Below are 18,761 nucleotides of genomic sequence, written 5' to 3' on the forward strand. Positions count from 1 at the left end.
TGATCCCTGGTGGCTGAGCTTGTTTGAAGCGTGGAGTCGGGCAGGTGATTCGGAGGCGCCGGCTCTTTAAACAGCGTAATGAGCCAGAGAGGATGCCCCCCCCACCCCAAACACACACATACACACACACACACCAGACGCCCCTCCTTCTCCCTCCATTATATCTGAATGTTATGAAGAGATTTGAATTTTTAGGAAATTTGGTTTCTGCATCCTGTGCATTTAAAGCTCCAGTGATCAGTTATTAGCTATTAAAATCAATCAGTATGAAAGGAAGTAGGTCCTCCAGCATGATGGACCCACAGCTGTCACAACCCCCCCGACTTTTAGCCTCTTTTAGCCCCTCGTTTTGTTCAGTCTCCTTGTTAGTCAACTGACAATGCATTGGAGCCACGTGTCAGTCAGTTTGCTGTGGAGTTTTTCTGCCCCCTAATGAAAAAAGTAGAAAAAAATCAGTTATTTCAGCTTTAAGTTTTGTGTCAATATTAAAGATAAAAAGGCCTAATACACAACAAGACCCATGCACAATATATGAAAGGAGTGAGAAACGGCTCCTTTATCTTTATTTCCACAGACACGAGTGTTCCGCTTATGGTGAGTGTGGCGTGATCAATTTTTGCATATTTATGAATATGATAAATATGATATCGATTTCACCCGCCCTACCCTCTCCTTATATTCCACTTGCATTGCAGGTTTCATACAGATTAGATCCTTAGAGGGTCTTGTAACACTGCTCTCTACAAGGGCAGCAGTGCACTCCCACCAGTGTCTGATGACACTCTAACAGGTAAGTACATGGGAACAGGGTGGAGGGGGCGGTGTCACGGCGTGGGCACAGAGCAAGACAAAATGAAAGTCGCTACACGTTTAGATAAAACGAAACAAAGGCCGAGTGAAACCGGTCCTCGTGTACAATTTACTGCGCGTCTCTTCGCAAACACATTTCTTGCAATGCTGAACATAACAGCGGCTTCAGCTCGGGGAAGAAACAAAGGCGAGGGGGCACGCGGAGGAGAGAGACGGGCTACGAGGCTTCTATGCAGCATTTCATTGCTGCTGATAATATATAAATGCATGCACACATGGATGCTGCTCGTAAATGAATAAACACATACATCAATTTCAAAATCCAACACATTTGAATTTCAAATGCAGCGGTGCCTTTCTCTCTCTCTCCCTCTCTTTTTTACGATATGTCTCATTTCTCTTGTGGAGATATAAAAGGAGAGGGCTGAGAGGGAAAAATTAGAGGGGTGGGAGAACAAATGCTGCATGGAATTTGAGATTATGTATTTGGTTTGTGTGTTTCCCTCCTGTTTAAATCAAACATGTGGGGGCCGCGTAGCCCTGGGCTTGTTGCTGGTGACAGTTTCAGTGTTTCTAGACTTCTCTCCTCCCCCTTTTCAGCGGCAGTCCTGAATTGAGAAGCGGGGTGGAACGGGGTGTGGGCTTCTGGCGGAGGGTGAATTAAATAGTCACTCTCTCTCTCTCTCTCTCTCACTCTCCCCCCTTGCACTTTCTCTTTTTTTCAGTGGCGTTTAAAATCAATTCATTCAGTGGACTGCTGACACAGCCCGGCCCAGAGAGCCCAGGATTTATGGCTCCCTCTAATGGGCATGCTCTGAACCAAAGCCCTGCCGTCAGCACAATCCTGCCAGCCACCCATCCGCCCCGCTCCCTCACTCCATCTACCTTTTAAAGATGCAGGCATCCCTCTTCTTCCTTCCTCTGCTCCTCCTCCTCCCTCTCCCCCGCTCACATCGCCCCGATGCTGGCGGCAAAGAGGCCCTGCGAGCGCGCTCAGGATCCAACAAATTTATAACACGATGCAAACAACAGCATCTTCATTTTGTAACACTGGGGTGTTAAATGCTTTCTCTTTGTGCTTCACAGTGATTAATATCAGAGGAGTTTCTCTTCCAACAAGTGGTGCTTTCCAGAGCGGTGAATAATACCTTGCTAACTATTATTAGACATCTATTAATATCTGCAGTAGTTCCCATAGCAGCATTTTATTTATTTATTTATTTTTGGATAAAGAGGAGCACATTTTTTTCAGTAATGTAGGCAGACATTTGATGTGGTGATGACCGAGGAGCAGTATGATTACTCACCATGGAAGCCGAGGATTTCTATTTCTCCAAAAGCAAGAAGAAATAAACGTGTTCAGCCTCATTTTTTTTCCTTCTTCTAATCATTAAAATCCAAGGAGATCTTTTCTAACAAGTGGCGGTTCCCAGAGCAGTATATAACGTCTCTGTATCCATTATCTCATCTGACTAGTGGCACTACCTAAGGTCTTGTGAGTGTATATATATTCATGTATTCATAACCAAGTCTAGTCGTGTCACAGGATCTGAAACAATTTATGGCGCAGAGAAGAAAAAAAACATGATTGAAAACACTCGCCTATGAACTCAGTCAGTGTAAAGGCATAAAAAAATGATCATGGCCCGAATTGCAATGACAACACCAAGTCGCTCCTGTGCACTTGATTCGAGTGAGTTGGCCAGTCTCTCGGCAGGAGGCTGTGCGCTGCTGCTTTGTGTTTATTTCTATGACAGTATGTCTGCGCGCACAAAATATGCCACGCCACTCTTGACCCCATTATATCCTCAGGCAACGTGGCAATTTGCAGACAAATACAGACCTTAACTTCAGCCCTGGAGCCTGCAACTTACATCCTTCTCCATATTCCAGCTCCGCTCCCGCAGCCTGTCAAGGCGTTATGGGCCCTGAATTAGCCTCCCATTACAGCAAGGCTCCAGCTTCCCCCTAAAGTTAACCATAACTGACCATTTGCCGTGGCTTCATTATAAAGCCATGCATGTAAAATCAAGTCGTGGTCCCTGGCCGTCACATTCGATTTCAAAATACAATCCCCAGCTCCCCCTCTCGGAATCTCCATCTTTCTCTCTTACTTAAGTTCAACCTTCTCCTTGTTTCATAAAATATGATCTGATTAAAATAGATTACACACCTTGTTAGCAGAGCGTTTCATATTTGATACAGTGTTGCTTTAAGATGGGCAACCTCCTTCATGATTCAAAGTGATTGTGGCCTTGTTCTCTGGCCTATTTGTTTAATAAGCTCTGCTACATCAGCGGGCCTTTTAAGTGAACACGCTCCCCTGCAGCAAAGGCAAAAGATCAATACCCACACCTGTAAAAAAACACACAAGAATTTAAAAAAAAAAAAAGAGGAATCACGGCGGCCAAGGATTTTCTCCTACTAAGGAGTGGGAGGCGAGATAATAAGCAGCAATCCTGACTGTATGAGAGGAAACCCAAAACAGGAAGCAGCTTTTATGTGCTGACCTGTAGGGAGAGCTACAGGTCAGCTGTGAAATATTCAGGCCCGATTAGTCCAACACTGCTTAAACTAAAGCTTTCCGACCGTACGAGGTATGCAAATGGGATATTACAAACACAACGAAGAAAGGCAGCGTCTTTGAGGGTAAATGAATTCATTATAATCCTCACCTCATCTGCTCACTGATGGAAGACTTCTCGTGTAATCGCTGATGGGGGGAAACCTTCCACTGTACCCAGGGAGCTCAGATGTGGGAATAATACCGGGTCGGATCGCCTTAAAATGAAAATAATACTCCCCCATTTACCGTGAACAAAGTCCATGTAAGAGGGTATAATGTAATACTGTGCTTGAGGAATGTAATTATCATTTAGTGGGTCCGTGAGCTGTGTTTGACAGGGCCTGAACTGCATGAAAAACTCATTTTCATTTTTCTTATTATATCATGATTATATAAACATTCTTAACCAGTGGCCACAGCAGCAGCAAATTATTGCAAATTAGCCCCATATTGCCAGTTTTTAGCGGAGGCAAATGAACAAGCACTACAACTGCAGTGTTTATTCCATAAATCAGCCAAACGCAGCACCTGTTGAGAATGTAAATAGCTGAGGCTATTTGATTAAACTTGCATCAAAACATTTGAAGAGCTCTGCTCGTTTTTGGGCTGTTTATCCTCCTGTTTTCATCTCCACGTTAAGTTTGTTCTCTCCGCCCACGCCCGCTGCAAGCCGAGTTTCGATGGGCGGTGACGGGGGAGACATAACACCCACCAGCTATACGTGGGGTCACGGGAGGTCCGTCATTACCGAGCCACAGTGGTGATCACGGCAATAATATAGAACTATAACCGAGCAATTAGACTAATGGAAAACGTCCCTATTTCTCCCGGTGTGCTGCAGCGAGACGCGCCGCATGCCCCGCGGGCCCCCCGCCGAGACGAGGCTGGAGATATGAAGTGGAGAGGAGGTAATGGCTGGGGCCCATTGATCCTCGCTGCCACCTGCTATATGGCTCCGCAGAGGACGGGCGAGGAAGCTGAGAGCTTCATCTGGGGAGAGATCACACCGACTCCTGGGCTCTCAGGCATATGGATAAGAGTCTTTTTCTAGTCTTCCGCTACTTAACCAGCGCACATCAGCACAATATGGCCGGATAGGGTAGAGTAGGACGCGCATACATACAGCCTTTATCGCAGTGAGAGAGCTTTCACACCGAAAGGGCGTGAAGCTGTTTCCTCAAACTCTGGAGTGTTTCGCCCCTGGTGTGAAGAAAGGTGACGACCGCTGAAATAAAAACCACAATAAGTGGCAAAGGTCTCACTCTCTTTTACTTTTTTGTCTGCACGCAGACGAGTTGTTGCTGCGCTGTAAAGCCACAAAATCATAACTCATAATTTGTGTTCATGAACACGAATCCCAGCACTTGTAATGTGATGGAGATGCAAAGGATGCCTGTAGCTCGCCTCCAAATACGAGGCCCCGTGTTAAAAAGCCAAAAATGCTGGAGTCGGGTACAAAAACAGGTTTTCTCTTTCTTAATAACTGTAACAAAGGTAATTTCTTTTAATTTAAGTTAGGAAATAGGCTGCTAACACGCTGCACCCAATCACAGTTTGCTTTGCCTCACCTTCAGCACCTGATGTCACTGAACTGGACCTCTCGACCGCCTTTGCTGCGTCGGTGCCTTTGGGAGGCGTTTTATTGGAATGTGACGCTGACTTCTGTCTCCGAAAGGCAGCAACAAAGGCTCAGTGATGTGACAGTGGCTACATCTATCTTTTATATACAGCCTATTATATTTGTATATAATATGATCGCTCAGAGAGAAAGTCAGATGAAAGAGAAGCTCTTACTTTTTCTCTCTCCCGCTGTGCACCACTCCGACATGCTGTTCATTCACCCGACGGACACAGCAGAGAGAGAGCATGCTGTTCCCGTGCAAGGTGAGCAAGACGTTGTTGTGAAGCAGGAGGACACTGTGCAGATTTGTTTTGCTAGGTCTTACAAGCACGAGCTAAATCTCTAAAGTTACTAAGTTAGCGACAGTGCAGTGAACTCAAACGTGATGATCGCCTCTGTGAGAGACGCAAAAACAAATACCTACAATATTAATAAATGCCCTAATTCAAACTGACTGGTCAGGATTGGCATAGCAAGACAGAGTGGCATTAAACAGGGACTTGTGACCCCCACCCAATGCTGTACCACCCTGAGAAACATTTCATTGCACTTCCTGGTTGAATTTGAAGTGTGCTGCTTCCCTGAACATCCCCAGCTGCAGAGTGTGTGTGCTCTGATACACATGAAACCACATCCATGACCTACGTCACAGACCTCTAACAGCCCCCAGAGTACACGCATACATCACCGGGGCGATGTGAGCAGCGATACCACTGGAGAGGTAATCCCAGTCCCTCTTCTCTAGTAGCTGAAAACGTTGGCATTTTACTATCTGTCCCTTCACTTTAGTAAAGTGTGTTTTTAATCTAACTGAACCTACCATCAGTAAGACACCAGAATAAGATGCTTTAAAAACCTGTCATAATGAAAAAGAAGCACTGAAAGGCTTTTTTTCCTATGGATAATTTTTGAAGGCAGTTTTAAAAAATCTGGTTTCGATCTTTTAGCCTGTGCAGCTAAAAACAGGAGAAAATCAAAAACTAGACAAAGAATGTGCAGCATGTTTACAGCGATGATGTTCACAACTTAAACCTCTGCTAAGGAAAAGCTGTGGATAAATTACCTCAATGTAAACTCCACTTGGCTATAAGATAAGATAGACAAAAAAAAAAAGTCAACTAGAACACCAACAGGGGGGTCCGAAGGGGGTTAGTTAAGAGTCTGACCTGCCCAGCTGGGGGTCTCCATGTACAGGTGAAGCCGGTCGGCCTGGAGCTGGGTCACTCGACTCGCTGCTGTTGGCACAGGTGCTGATGAATCCTGAAAATGGAGAAGAGAGGAAAGCTCCAATTAGAAAACAGACTGCAGCAGCGAGAGGAGGTGATTAATTTAATTATGCGCTAATGAAACAGGGAACAGAATTCAGCCTTCTACTTTTACTACTTTATACTAAAGCTGTCACAATATCACACTTTTGCTTCACGGTGATCAAAAATTTCACAATAACAAAATCAGTGCGACATGTGCCAAAAATCTGAAAAAGACAGTGAAAGAAATCATGTTTGTAACAGCAGATTTTCATCCAAAATCCAAAAATATATCTCAAATATGAAGGCATGTTTCAGGTTAGTCCTAACATGGCATGTGGAAGTAGACAGGTGAACGTAGTCAGTGTGCTACAAACACCTCAGCGATATTAACTTCACCCATATGTCGACTACACCTGATGTACAGTGTACACTTACTTCACAAAGACATCTGGCTGGTAATATTTAGAGACTTTCACCTTTTTAGATAACATAATGGAGAAATTCACAGGGAAATACTTTTTTTTCTTCAGGCCTGTAGAGCTAGATGGTTCTCACCGTGTGATGCTCAAAGAAAAAAAGATCCTTTGAAAACCTCAGCAGCATTACCTGGTTATTTTTTTCAAAATCTACAAACCCTGTTGGGAGCAGTTTCACGCAGGAACTATTTTCTTTCTACCCAACTACACCCCCCAGCCATATCACTGTGCAGAAGGGGGCGTGCATTTAGCAGTGAGTCCAGGCTTGCACTTCTAACAGAATGTCAGGATGTAGAGCGGTGCACACCTTCGTTTAGCAGCAGTGCAAACTAGCTGAACCCTTCATTTAGTTACTGAATGCAATCGGTAAATAGTTCCTGCATGAAACGCCTCAAAACAAGGTTCATGAATTTTTACCAAGCAGCTCAGTTTTCATGTTCGTTTTTGGTGCTTTGTGCAAAATCAGGCCAGTGCTATCAGGCTCTATTATACTCAATAGCAGGAAATCCTTTCTACAGTCTCCAAAACAAGGTAGATGCATATATGCTACTACATGCCAGAGGAAAAAAAGGTGAATTACACTTGGGGTGAATTCTAGTTAGATGAGGGGAAGTGATTAGTTTGGCTCTGTGAAAGATTAAATAAGCACCAAATCCTAGTAACTCCTTAAAATAACTAATAAATAAGGAGCATTTTATTTGTTTGACACGTTCGCACAACTTCCACATAAAGACAATGATGTGTAGTTGTAGGGGGCGTGAGCCGCTGGAGCCGTTTCTTGACATTTCATCCTGCTGCGTAGCATCTCCAGCTAGCATGAGGTGCCAGATACAGTGAGGAAGTGCAAGTTTTTGTTTAGTCTCCTCACAGGCGCAGTGGCACCAAACTTGACAACCTCACTGCAACAACAAGACTTCCAGCTGTTGCTCACCAGGAAGTAGTTATAGTGGAATCCATTTAAGTCGAGGTTTCTAAAGACGTCTCCTGTCACTCGCAATAAGTTGTGATGATGGCAGAAAGTAGCACTCTGAATTTAGCGATCAAAAAACAATGTCGCAATTACACCGAGTACGTTTGGTGCATCGTTTGCAGAGCTGGTATTAATCACCGGCGCTCGACGCTGTCAGACGTTACATCCCGTGTGTGTGAGGTGCAGAGCCAATACACAAAGCATATATATCTGAATGTTCCTGCATGTTTGTGCCTCAGTGGGTGACTGTTCTCATGCAGCAGGAGGTTTTTCTGCTGACTTGTGTATCTTCGCAGGCCTCTGGTTGGCTGTTGCCCAGAAGCCCAGCCGGTGAACCGCAGAGAAACCGCATTGATTTCATCCCAGCAGAAATCCCTTCTCCTGGTTCCCGCCTCCCTACCCCGCCCAGCACCTGATTAAGCATTTGCAGGGAGCCATGCCAACACAATTTGTCATTTATCAAAAGTAATTAAAAGCAATTTCTTTTCTCTTGTTGATTGGGAATTGACTAATTGTTGAGTCAGTGAAAACAGGGGAATAAATAAAACAGGGAAGGATGAATTTTACATAAACTCGGAGGAAAACATAAACGCTGTAAAACGAGGGCCAGACATCTGGCTCTGTGATTTCTCTCTACATGATTATGGCTGCAAAACCGAAACAGTTGTTTAGCGCATTCAGATATACAGCCCATAGGCAGTAAATAATATATTAGAAACAGCATATTGACTAGCTGACTTAAAAGGGTGTTTTCACTTCATGTTGTGTGAACACAAGAGTGGGAGGAAAATACAAACACTGGTTGGTTATTTGTTAACAGGAAAAAAATGAAAAACGCTGCTCCCACTTGTGCCAAAAGAGATATTTGAGCCGGTAAATACCAACATCTCAGTCTCGGAGAACCCCCCAACCCCCCACCCGCCAAAAAAAAGGGACGAGACACAAGGTACAGAGAGGCGAGGGAGAGAGGCTGGAGCCATCCCACAGCAGAAGTTACAGTACATCTATCCAATGAAACCAAGCAATACCGTTTCAACATTATCGGTAACAACCTCTGAATGCACCATTACCTTCTATAAGGGCAGAATGAAATGTCAGAATTGATTCGAGAGGGGAGGGTTGAGATATAAGTGGGCAGCTAAGGTGGCCATTTTGTTTCAGCGCCCCTTTATTCAGTGTCCCTGGATCATTAGCGGATGGTAAGAAAGAGCTGGAAGAACATGAAGGAGGTGTGGGTGGCCATCGCACACATCTCTGGTGACAGCATATGAAAAAGCAACCAAAAACAAACACACACACACACACACACACACACACACTGACGCGGCAGGAATCAAAGGGGGAAAACAGGCACGCGCGGAATCGCTGGGAGTCGTTTAAAATTTCGCACCACTTTGTAAATAACTTTAACTGCACAAATACCTGGTTTCGCTCCGAGAGGATGAAAAAATTTTCCAGCCAACAATTTATTCCCTGCCAACAAATGGTGCCGTTGCTTCAATGAGACTATTTGAATATCCCTTTGAAGGCTGCAGATGGACAAGCAATGCTATCATTGCCTGGAAACACAGAAATAATTGGGCAACAGTGGAAGAAGCCTACATTCATGTCTCTGCTGAGACCCAGCTTGGAGTATCTAAGTGAACCTCTCGTTCTCCTGCCTTTTGTTTACGTTCCTATTTATCATAAAAACTCAATTACTTATGTTCCCCAACATGTATGGTTATTAATGTTCTAATTATGCTTTTCCCCTCTAATCTTTGCCTCGCAATTTGGGTGATGTATGTTTGAACAATGCACCGAGTCCCCTGGAAGTGAATGCTGAATTAGGACTCTATGGATGGTGACAAATTAAAGGGGAAAGCCGACATCCAGTGTCTTTTAAGGTGCTGGGGCACCACTCGCTGCCAGAACAGCTCCAGTGCACCTCTGCATCGACTCCCCGTGTTTCAGGTGTTTTACTGGGAAGAGCACGTTCTTTCAAATGTGACGTGTCGTCTTCATCATTGTTTAATGCACTGCTCACGCCAGTACAGAGATGTAACCTTTTACAAAAAGTATTTACCTATTTTACAAGATAAATGGATGAGATTAAAGCATAGCATTTGTGCTGCCTGTCTTCACTCTACATCGACATCTTCACCTTTCTGCACTCCTTCCTGGCTGAAGAATTGTAAAATGTTATTACTACTATAGTTAAATAAAGTCAAATCTACTATATTACCAACTATAAGCTGAAAATGTAAAGTGTTGGAGAAATTTCTAAACAATTTCTTCAGGAAAAGAAGCAATAAAACACCATGAAAACACCTCACCGCTCATAAAACAATATTATTGGGAAACTGTGCATAAAATATCAAAATAAAAATGATTGTTCTTCAGGAAAATGTTCCGCATCAGTATTAAATTGATTAATATTACTGCGACACATTGAGCTAATCTTAAATACTTTATAGTCTGTTTAATGCCCAGCATCACATTCTATAAATCATGTGTTTGTAGTGGCTGTCCTGTGAGAGCCACATATCTAGGAAACACACAGTTGTTCCAAATCACAGGCCTCTTCAAACAGTACATTAAAATAATAATAACAAAAAAAATCAGCTAAATGAAAAGGCTGGATCAGTGTGTGACATGGTTAACTATCAATATCCACAGTGGGATTCAAAATATAAATGAAAAATGAATGTGGAGTGTTAGCAAAGCAGCTGGTTAAACCTATTACACTCAGGTATCCTAGTAGATGCTAATCTGAAAGTGCTGCTGAGATTGCACCTGCTTAACTTGCCTGATTTATTAGCCCGGACATGGTCACAGCTTTCCTTATAAACGGAGTTATTAAGAACTTTCTCAAACTCCATCTTCTCTACATCATACATGTTAGCCAAAGCGGTTAACAAGGAGAAACTCCCAGGTTACGATGCTAAATCTCTGAAGCCTGTTTACTTGCTAATGCTAACTAGCGTTAGCTAATTGGCTAATGCTAATGTGTTAGCATTCCAAGCACAAATCATAGCTAATCTCAGAGCAGTGAAAGCTGACCCGCAGCAGCTTGCCTCATACTATGGTCTCGTCTCAAAGGTCAGAGGTTTATCCAAAACCACTGAAGGAAAAAGCTACTGGCCTCTGAGCTTACTCAGCTTCAGTCACGGACACGCCCTCAAACCTCAGAGAGCTGCAGTCTTTCATGAGAATGAAATAAGCACAGCTTTCAGCAACAATGTCCGACTGCGGCCACAGGCTGGCAGCAATGTAAAAGCTGGATTTACATATTAACTGACAGGCGAGGAGCTTGAAGTAGAGAAATAGCTTTATTTCGGTACATTTTAATTTATGTGTATTTTTAGGCAAGTACTGCTTGCCTTGCTTGTTCTAACTAAATGCCACAATTTGACTTAATGGAGTATTTTTCTAAATGATGAGCCACTGCTACACTGCTGAAACACAGCTGAACAGGTTGTGTATATTATGTATGTAAGAGAAGTGCACCACGCAAACATAATGGCATAAAAGAACCCCAGTAGCCAAGTCACACTGTTGATATTTGGTCAACAGAATGAACTATACCTTGATGACAGTTACCAGCTAATTCTAGCTCTGCCAGACAGACAGGCTGTTAGTACAATTACTAAAAAGGCAGCCACATGATTTGTAAGATAATTGCTGCAGAAGGGAACCAGCAGCGTCCACTTTGGTGACTCAGACTAGCAGAGGTGAAGCTGACCGTAAAGCTAGTGGCTTCAAAGTCAAATAAACTCAAAGTTTCACTTGACCTCTATGAAAGAATCTACAAAGGCTGAAATCATTCTCGTACCAGACTGAAAACTTTTGAAAGCAGCCTCAAGTGGCCACCCGAGGAACTACAGCTTTCAGTGTTTCTGCATTAGCTTTACTTTCAACCCCACAGGCTGTGTTCAGGTCCCACAGTCATAAGAGGAAATGTTACATTTTTTACATTGCGACCACGTTGATAAATAAAGCGCACCACACCAGCAGTAATGATTTTATTTTGCACCAGAGTTCATAAAGCTGAGCGTGGTTGGCAGGAAACTAAGTTTTAAATGTCAGTCCACAATCTGTGATTGGTAACCCATTCAACTGTGTTGGACTCGGCGAGTATGAAAGCCAAAAGGAACGATTCACATAAATCAATCGTACTCATCAAACCCTTCAGTGACCTCTCGCGCCCTATGGATGGGAGTATTGTCATCCTTGAAGAGGCCATTCATTTCATCGCTGGTTAAAAAGGAGATCACTCAGAGCAACTTTGTATTGACTTGAAGTGACCCTTCTGAGGGAGAAGTAGACCCAAAGCAAGACAGCAACATGCCCGACAAAGAATAACAGAGCCGTCCGATCCCTGCACGGTCGGGGTCATGGTTCATGTTTTTCCTATAATTTGTCACTCCTGTGTATGTCCAATAACAAATCTTCTCCTGGGAGCGATCTGATGGAGACATAGAGACAGCTTGTGGTAGATTGTTTATACATGGGGATTTATTCCAGCTCAGCGAGCATGTGTGATTCCATCCAGCCTTTGTTCAACATAAAGCAGAAAGTTGACTAATCTCACCAGCAACAAAACAGATGTGCATTTGGAAAGAGACAAGAATGGACCAAAAAAATAAATAAAAAATGACTCCCAAAACAAAGCAAAGTACTTTTGGCTAGCTCTTCTTATTCTTCTTGTGAAAGGCTACAGGTATGACAGCTTTAGAGGTATGAAATAATGTCAGCGCGAGCCACGAGGAGCCCCTGCAGAGAGGCTGAGAGGGTCCTGTACTGCCTCAAGCAATAAGTGTTCTTCAAGGCTTTTCCTCAGAGCACTTTTACAAGAGCACAAATTAGGTGTAAGGAATGCCGGCGCTGGCGGCGCACCCAGCCAGCAAACAGAGAAAAGAGAAAAAATAAAATAAAAATAAATATATAAAAAAAAATGGGGTAGAAACTTGGATGACAGTGAAGAAACGGAGGGCGTCATAAAGTGCGGAAAATAAGCTCTCACTTTCAAACGTTTACAGCGGCTCAAATATCTGATGATACCTCTCATAGCTTTTAATCTTTAATGTGAAAAATTAATCATCCCATTCATTATTTTAATAGCTGTCATTTTTCTCTCCCCAAAGTGATGATTTATAACCATTAAGCCCTGCATAGGCTTGTGTGAGAGGGATTTATCGTAATGTTTGCACCAGGTAGCCTCCAACCATATTTCATTACTCTGACAAGCCATTAAAATGCCCTGGTGATTAAACAACAGCTCTGAGGTCAGTGTGTAAAGCTGTTTCTTTACCCGTGCAGGAGCGCAGCCGTGCAGGCGGGGACCGCTAGCCTAACAAAGGCCCTTTCGCCTCTGGTTCCCTCCAGACTGGCAATCGTACTTATAGATCTCTATCTGTTGTACTGTGCAAGGGCGACAGGGGCAGATGAGAATAATGTGCATGCACAGAAGCTACAATGAAATAAAGTTAAGAATGGGGCTATTACAGCGCTTTTCCTCCGTGGTTTGACACTGTGATAACTGTGCACTTACAGGAAAAACTCCTGCTTCAGATACTCTTATATCCATCTGTCTGCGGGGCTCACAGTGTTCCAGGAGTTATTTTTGTCTTGTCATTTATGCCTCTGGTCTACCCACTACTCCCTTCCACTGCTATTTCAGTTATTGTTTTCCCACTGATCCCACCATATATAGATTTGTCTAGTGCACCCAGGGCGTGAGTGGCAGCTGAAGGAGAATACAAACAGAATTTAAATAAAGTTAGACCTTTGTAAGGTGAACACTGTTGGCGCATCATATGCACCGACTGCCTTTTAATATTAAAAAATGGGAATTTTGTGTCAGGAGTTCCCGTTTTCATTATCTCCAGTTTCCAGTCATGCGCGTAATGTGCCGACATGCCTCAGTCATTACTTCAAGCAGATTTGGGGTGCTCACTGTGAGCGTAGTTAAAACGTGAAAAAAGACAACCGTGTCACAAATGGGACATAGTTAAAAAAGTATTGTTGCTTCATTGCATTCTGGTCTACTGAATTCACCATCTGGAAATGGTATCATTGCCTCTTCCGCCCCAATTTCTGCCTGTTTTGTGTTGCCTGTGTGTGTGTGTGGCCGTGATATGGCCATTGTAGGAAATCAACCTTAGTGTTTCATTCTGAAGCAGCGATACCAACACCTGATGTTTCACTTCAGTGTTTTTAACAGATGATATCCCATCATTATTTAAAGGAATTACATTGGAACACACCACAACCACCACCAAACACGAGGATGGCCTAAAGCGCAGGGATAATGCTGTTTTGTTAGCGGTAAAAAAGGAAAAGTGTCAGTTTTAGCGAACAGATGCATGTATGAACAGCAGGCCAGGGAGCTGCGGGGAGGGATTAACTCCCTTGCATATACTGTATATCCATGTCTAATGTCCTGAGCCCAATGAGCTGGATTGATCACTGATGCCACATCTGACAGTGACTGACAGTGCCTGTAATTGCTGTGTTTGCTTAGGGAGACGGGCAAACTACCGTGGTGGGACCGCGTGGCAGAAGCATGCAGACGTTTCTAAATTACCAAGATTTTCACTTCTGGATTGCAGCTGACTGCTCACTGTGACTGTGGCAGGAACCAGACCTGTTGTCATGACCAGCAAAAGGTCCAAGTCAGCTCTTGCAAAGGGTACTCACACATCTCAACTTCACAAGTCAGTATTAATTTGAGACAGCTTTTCCGACACAGCAGTTAGATGAGACATGCTTTTGGGAGGCCAAACATGCCCCTGGAGAAGAGCTTGCAGCATGCGGCTAGCTTACCTAATATTTGGTTCAGGATAGATTATTTGCTCTGAAACTTTGGTCCACAGTGCTACATTTACTATTTATACATTATGAGAATCAATGTCAGCGTCTGGGTACAACTCTACGCTCTAGGTCAACACAACAAGAAGGCTTGTTGCACTATTCAACAATTGCACTGATGGGTTAATAATTTAACAAGTCGAATTCTTAAGGCGGAAAAAAGTCCCGAGTTGGCAAAATAAAAATGACAAAATTCACATATGAAAAAAAACGACTTGCTAATATATTTGAAAATGCAGTATAATCACGAGTGAAAGTACTAATTATATGCAAAAAAACCCCAGAAAAGCAATCCAATTTGTGCAATGCATTTGCCATATGGTAAATGGATTGTATTTATACATATTTGAGTGCTTAAAAAACAACCCCCCCACTATGTAACAGTGCATCAGCACTGATGCATTAATGTATGTTTTACCCAGAACAAATTTCATTTCCTAAAGTGAAATGTTTTGTATAATCTCTGTTTTTTTCTGAGATAACAAGAAACAATCGCTCTCTCAAATTGATGTAGCGTAGTAAAATATACAATCGTTCCCTCTAAAATGTAGTTAAACAGAAGTTTAAGGTAGTAAGAAGCTCAAAAAAGTACTTTGGTGCTAAATGCACTAAATGTCCGTCACAGCCAGACACGACTGGGTTAAAGCGTATTAAACCACAGAAACACATATTGGCAGTTAGATGGGATTTCAGCCTGTGCCAGAATCTAAAAACTCTGTGTTGTTAACATTTACAGCTCCTCATCCTGAGGGAGAGAAGTGATCATCAGTGAAATCACCCTCATAGATTTGAAAGCCTCAACTAAAAACGGGGACATATACTATAGGCCGCGATTTCTGCAGTTTTATTTCTTTTCACCACTGGAGCTCGGATGGTCGGTGATGAATGGCAGAGCACACTCTCTGGCGTTCTCCTCTTGCCACGGCGATCCAACAGTTGTCACAGAAACAAAACGAAAGCTGCAGAGGGAAATTTGCATTCTAATGCGCCCAGAACATCTCATGTTTGTTGTGTCCCCGATGAGAAGTAGAAAAAATAGCGCTAATTTGTAATAGATATCAAAATTCCCAGCATTAAAAAGTTAATTACCACAGCAAATATAGCAGTGATAAACGGCACATAATGCCATTTCTGCAGACGACTGTTGTTTCCGCCGAGCAGAAAAATATTTAGCATCCAGCTGTACTTTTGGATGTGAGCGAAGGGGGGGAGGGCGAAAGGTACTTGTAATTCAGAATATTTTTTCTGCAACTTTGCAAGTTTTCATCTATCAGCAAGGCACATTAAATCCCAGCTGGTCAGATGCTAGACTCCTGATGCTCGGCTTTAGACATGAAACAAACTGCTGCCGAAATGAAAGCAGTTCTCGGAGCTGTGGAAATTCGACTCCTACAAGAGTCTATTAAAAATACATGCTCAAATGAATCTTGGTGGTGATGACAAGTTTTACCATATTCTTCTTAAACTTTTAATGCACCCAGCCCCGACTTCAAAGAGAAAATCAAATATTAAGGCTATTATCTAAGCTGTTCTCAATATTATCCAAGCCTGGGTTATTTATATAGTACACTAATCATTGTGTTATATAAGCCACTTTTCGTTTTTGAGCCAACGTAACGATCGAGAGGTGGTTGTTTGTAGTTTTGCAACCTAAAATAAGCAACCTAATTTATATATTTGCCGCAACGAGATTATGTAGATTTATTATAGCAGCTAGCTGGATATTGTAAATGTAAATATATTTATAATTTATGACTGCGGGGAAACAGATCATTTTTAATATAGTGAAAGCGAGTAGTTTGAGTTCTGGCAGAGGCTTGTGCACACTCAACATAATTCGCTCCATCTGTATAAAAAAACTAACAAACAGTGAATGATTATCTGCTCTGATTGAGAGGAATCACTGTAAATCTGGTGCTACCTAACCTGGATCGCAATTGTTTACCCACCAGCGAGACGGTAAATACTCTGGCTGACATTTGAGGGAGGTTAGTGTGCTCGGAGAGCAAAGTGGAAGTGGAGGCTCAGATGAATTTGTCTGACAAATGCTCCTGGAGTATGTGTTGTCGACTGTGCTTCAGCGAGGCCCTGGACTGGGATTTGAGTCTGACTGAAGCCAAGCAAAGCATGCCAGATCACTAATTGCACAATTTAAAACCAAAGTCCCTGGCAGCTTGTCGTTTGAAATGGAGAGAAGAGCCATTGCTTAATCACTGAGCTCAACATAGATCTGCAAGGCTCTCCACCGAGGAACCCCAGACGTACATGGCTGAAGTTCAGTGTCAACAGCCAAAGCAAAGGCGGCACGATTGGCTGCTTTCTGCCGCAGCTGTAATTGAAACGTTTTATGAGCCGACGCCTGCGTGTGATTGGATGCCGAATCGCCGAGCATCAAATGTTGCTGCATTGGCAGTAATTTTACTTTCATTTAATTGTTCATATATGCTAAGAGACAACTGTAGCTCACATTTGGTGGCGGCGCACAGTAGCTGCGCGTCTGATGAATTGGATCTCTCTCTTAAAAGCACTGGACGAATGTTTGACTGCAGTGCAATTAAAATGCAGTTCCATTTTTTTCTACCTTCTTTGGCACTTGACACATTTATCTGAACTAACACGCCCCTGCTCCCCCCCCTCACACAACCAGACTCGGGATATTCATGCATTCACTCTGCAGCTTATGTCGAGTACAGGAGCCACACATCCAGCCACCTGCCTTATCATTAGCTTCTTGAGACAAAACAGTTCTGGGGACTATCGAGGGATAATTACCCACTGGGAGGGTCCCGTGGGAGGTGCATACCTTCCAGACTGATTTTCTGTTCCAGATTGCACATCACGTCTTGTTGTGATCTCATTCTCCTGTTATTCTGTAGCGGTCGCTTTATTTTCAGGATTGCATCACATTTAAGCGGGTGGAAAACAACAAAACCTTATATTTCTTTGTTTCATCTCTCTATATTTTTAAGAGCTGTTGCTTACATAACTAATACTGTATCAGATTTTTACCACAGCTGCATCTGACCGGTCAGTGTAAAACTACTTTTTTTCCAGAATCATGCCACTCAAAGCTGAGCTGCACAGCATTAATGTCTGCAGCGACGGTCCCTGTGTCAGCTTAGGTGATTAAATAAAACTGTAAAACATCATCCACTGATACCTGAATGATCATCATCAGGAATGAAGCCCTAACTATCGACCTAAGCTGCCCGTATAATACAGGATTTCTTGGGTTAGTTTGTTTCACCATTACAAGTACAGTAGCTCCACCATCCACTGACCTGCTCATTTTATTAACTGCTGGAGCTGGAGGGTATCCACATGTTAAAAAGTAAGAGATGGGGTACATTCACGACAGTTTGTCAGTTCACACCAGCAGCATCGTTCTTCTTTTGCTTGGCCAGGTTTAGCATACAGTTGGGCTGTGAGTGTTCTGGGCTTACACTGGTCAGCCTCACAGTTGAACCTCATCTTAAGCGGGTGACCCCGGGGAACTTGCTTTTTTTGCCGTCCTAGAATAAAGTGCGACTGCACATCCACTACAGCAGGTGGCAGAGTTTTTTGCACCGAGCATGCGCACACAGTCAGCACAGTGCAGGAGATACAGGAACCCTCAAGACCCTCAAACATTGCTGAAAAGAAAGTCAGAGACAGAGATAACGAGACAAACTAACGTCTCCTGAAAGCTGAGATGAGGAAATATGACCAAGCATATGTAGCACTTGGCTTCACTGTGACTATGGTGGGAGATGAAGGAAATTTTAAATGTATTTACTGATTTTGTTTAATTTTATTTTTCAGAATGGTTCAAGCTGGTCAGAGAATGTTTATGGTTTGAATAAGGATTGATTTTTTTTTTATTTCAGGCAAATTGCTGTACTTTACAGCACTCTGTTTGGGTAACTATTGTCCATGATGTAAATATGTAAAAACTGTTTGTGTTTCTGTCCTGTGTCCTGTTCTGTTTGTATGTGGTCCTTTGCTGCTGTTACAACCAAATTTCCCCCCTTGTAGGACAATTAAAGGATTATTCTATTCTATTAAATGTCGTAGTAGTTTAGAGAGTTGCAGTCCTACTACGGGCACTTTAAATATTTTCTGTTACAGACTAAAAAACAACATTAATAAAGTTATTCTTTGTTTTAAGTTGATCTATATCTCTTTCTTTTTCTTCATTTTTTGTTTTCTTTAATGTTAATAAGGATACAATGTTATG

General features: G+C 42.9%; 1 protein-coding gene across 1 annotated transcript in view; it reads right to left on the reverse strand.

The window, feature by feature from the left end:
- LOC116314305 (RNA binding protein fox-1 homolog 3-like) overlaps positions 1-18,761 on the reverse strand; it is a 254,196-nt gene that overhangs the window by 184,463 nt on the left and 50,972 nt on the right. Inside the window, exon 3 of the mRNA XM_039611446.1 lies at positions 6,164-6,257. Within this exon, the coding sequence (XP_039467380.1) occupies positions 6,164-6,257 (94 nt within the window). The remainder of the gene's footprint in view (positions 1-6,163; positions 6,258-18,761) is intronic.

This window comes from Oreochromis aureus, linkage group 4, assembly GCF_013358895.1.
Source record: "Oreochromis aureus strain Israel breed Guangdong linkage group 4, ZZ_aureus, whole genome shotgun sequence".
Classification (NCBI taxonomy): Eukaryota; Metazoa; Chordata; class Actinopteri; order Cichliformes; family Cichlidae; genus Oreochromis; species Oreochromis aureus.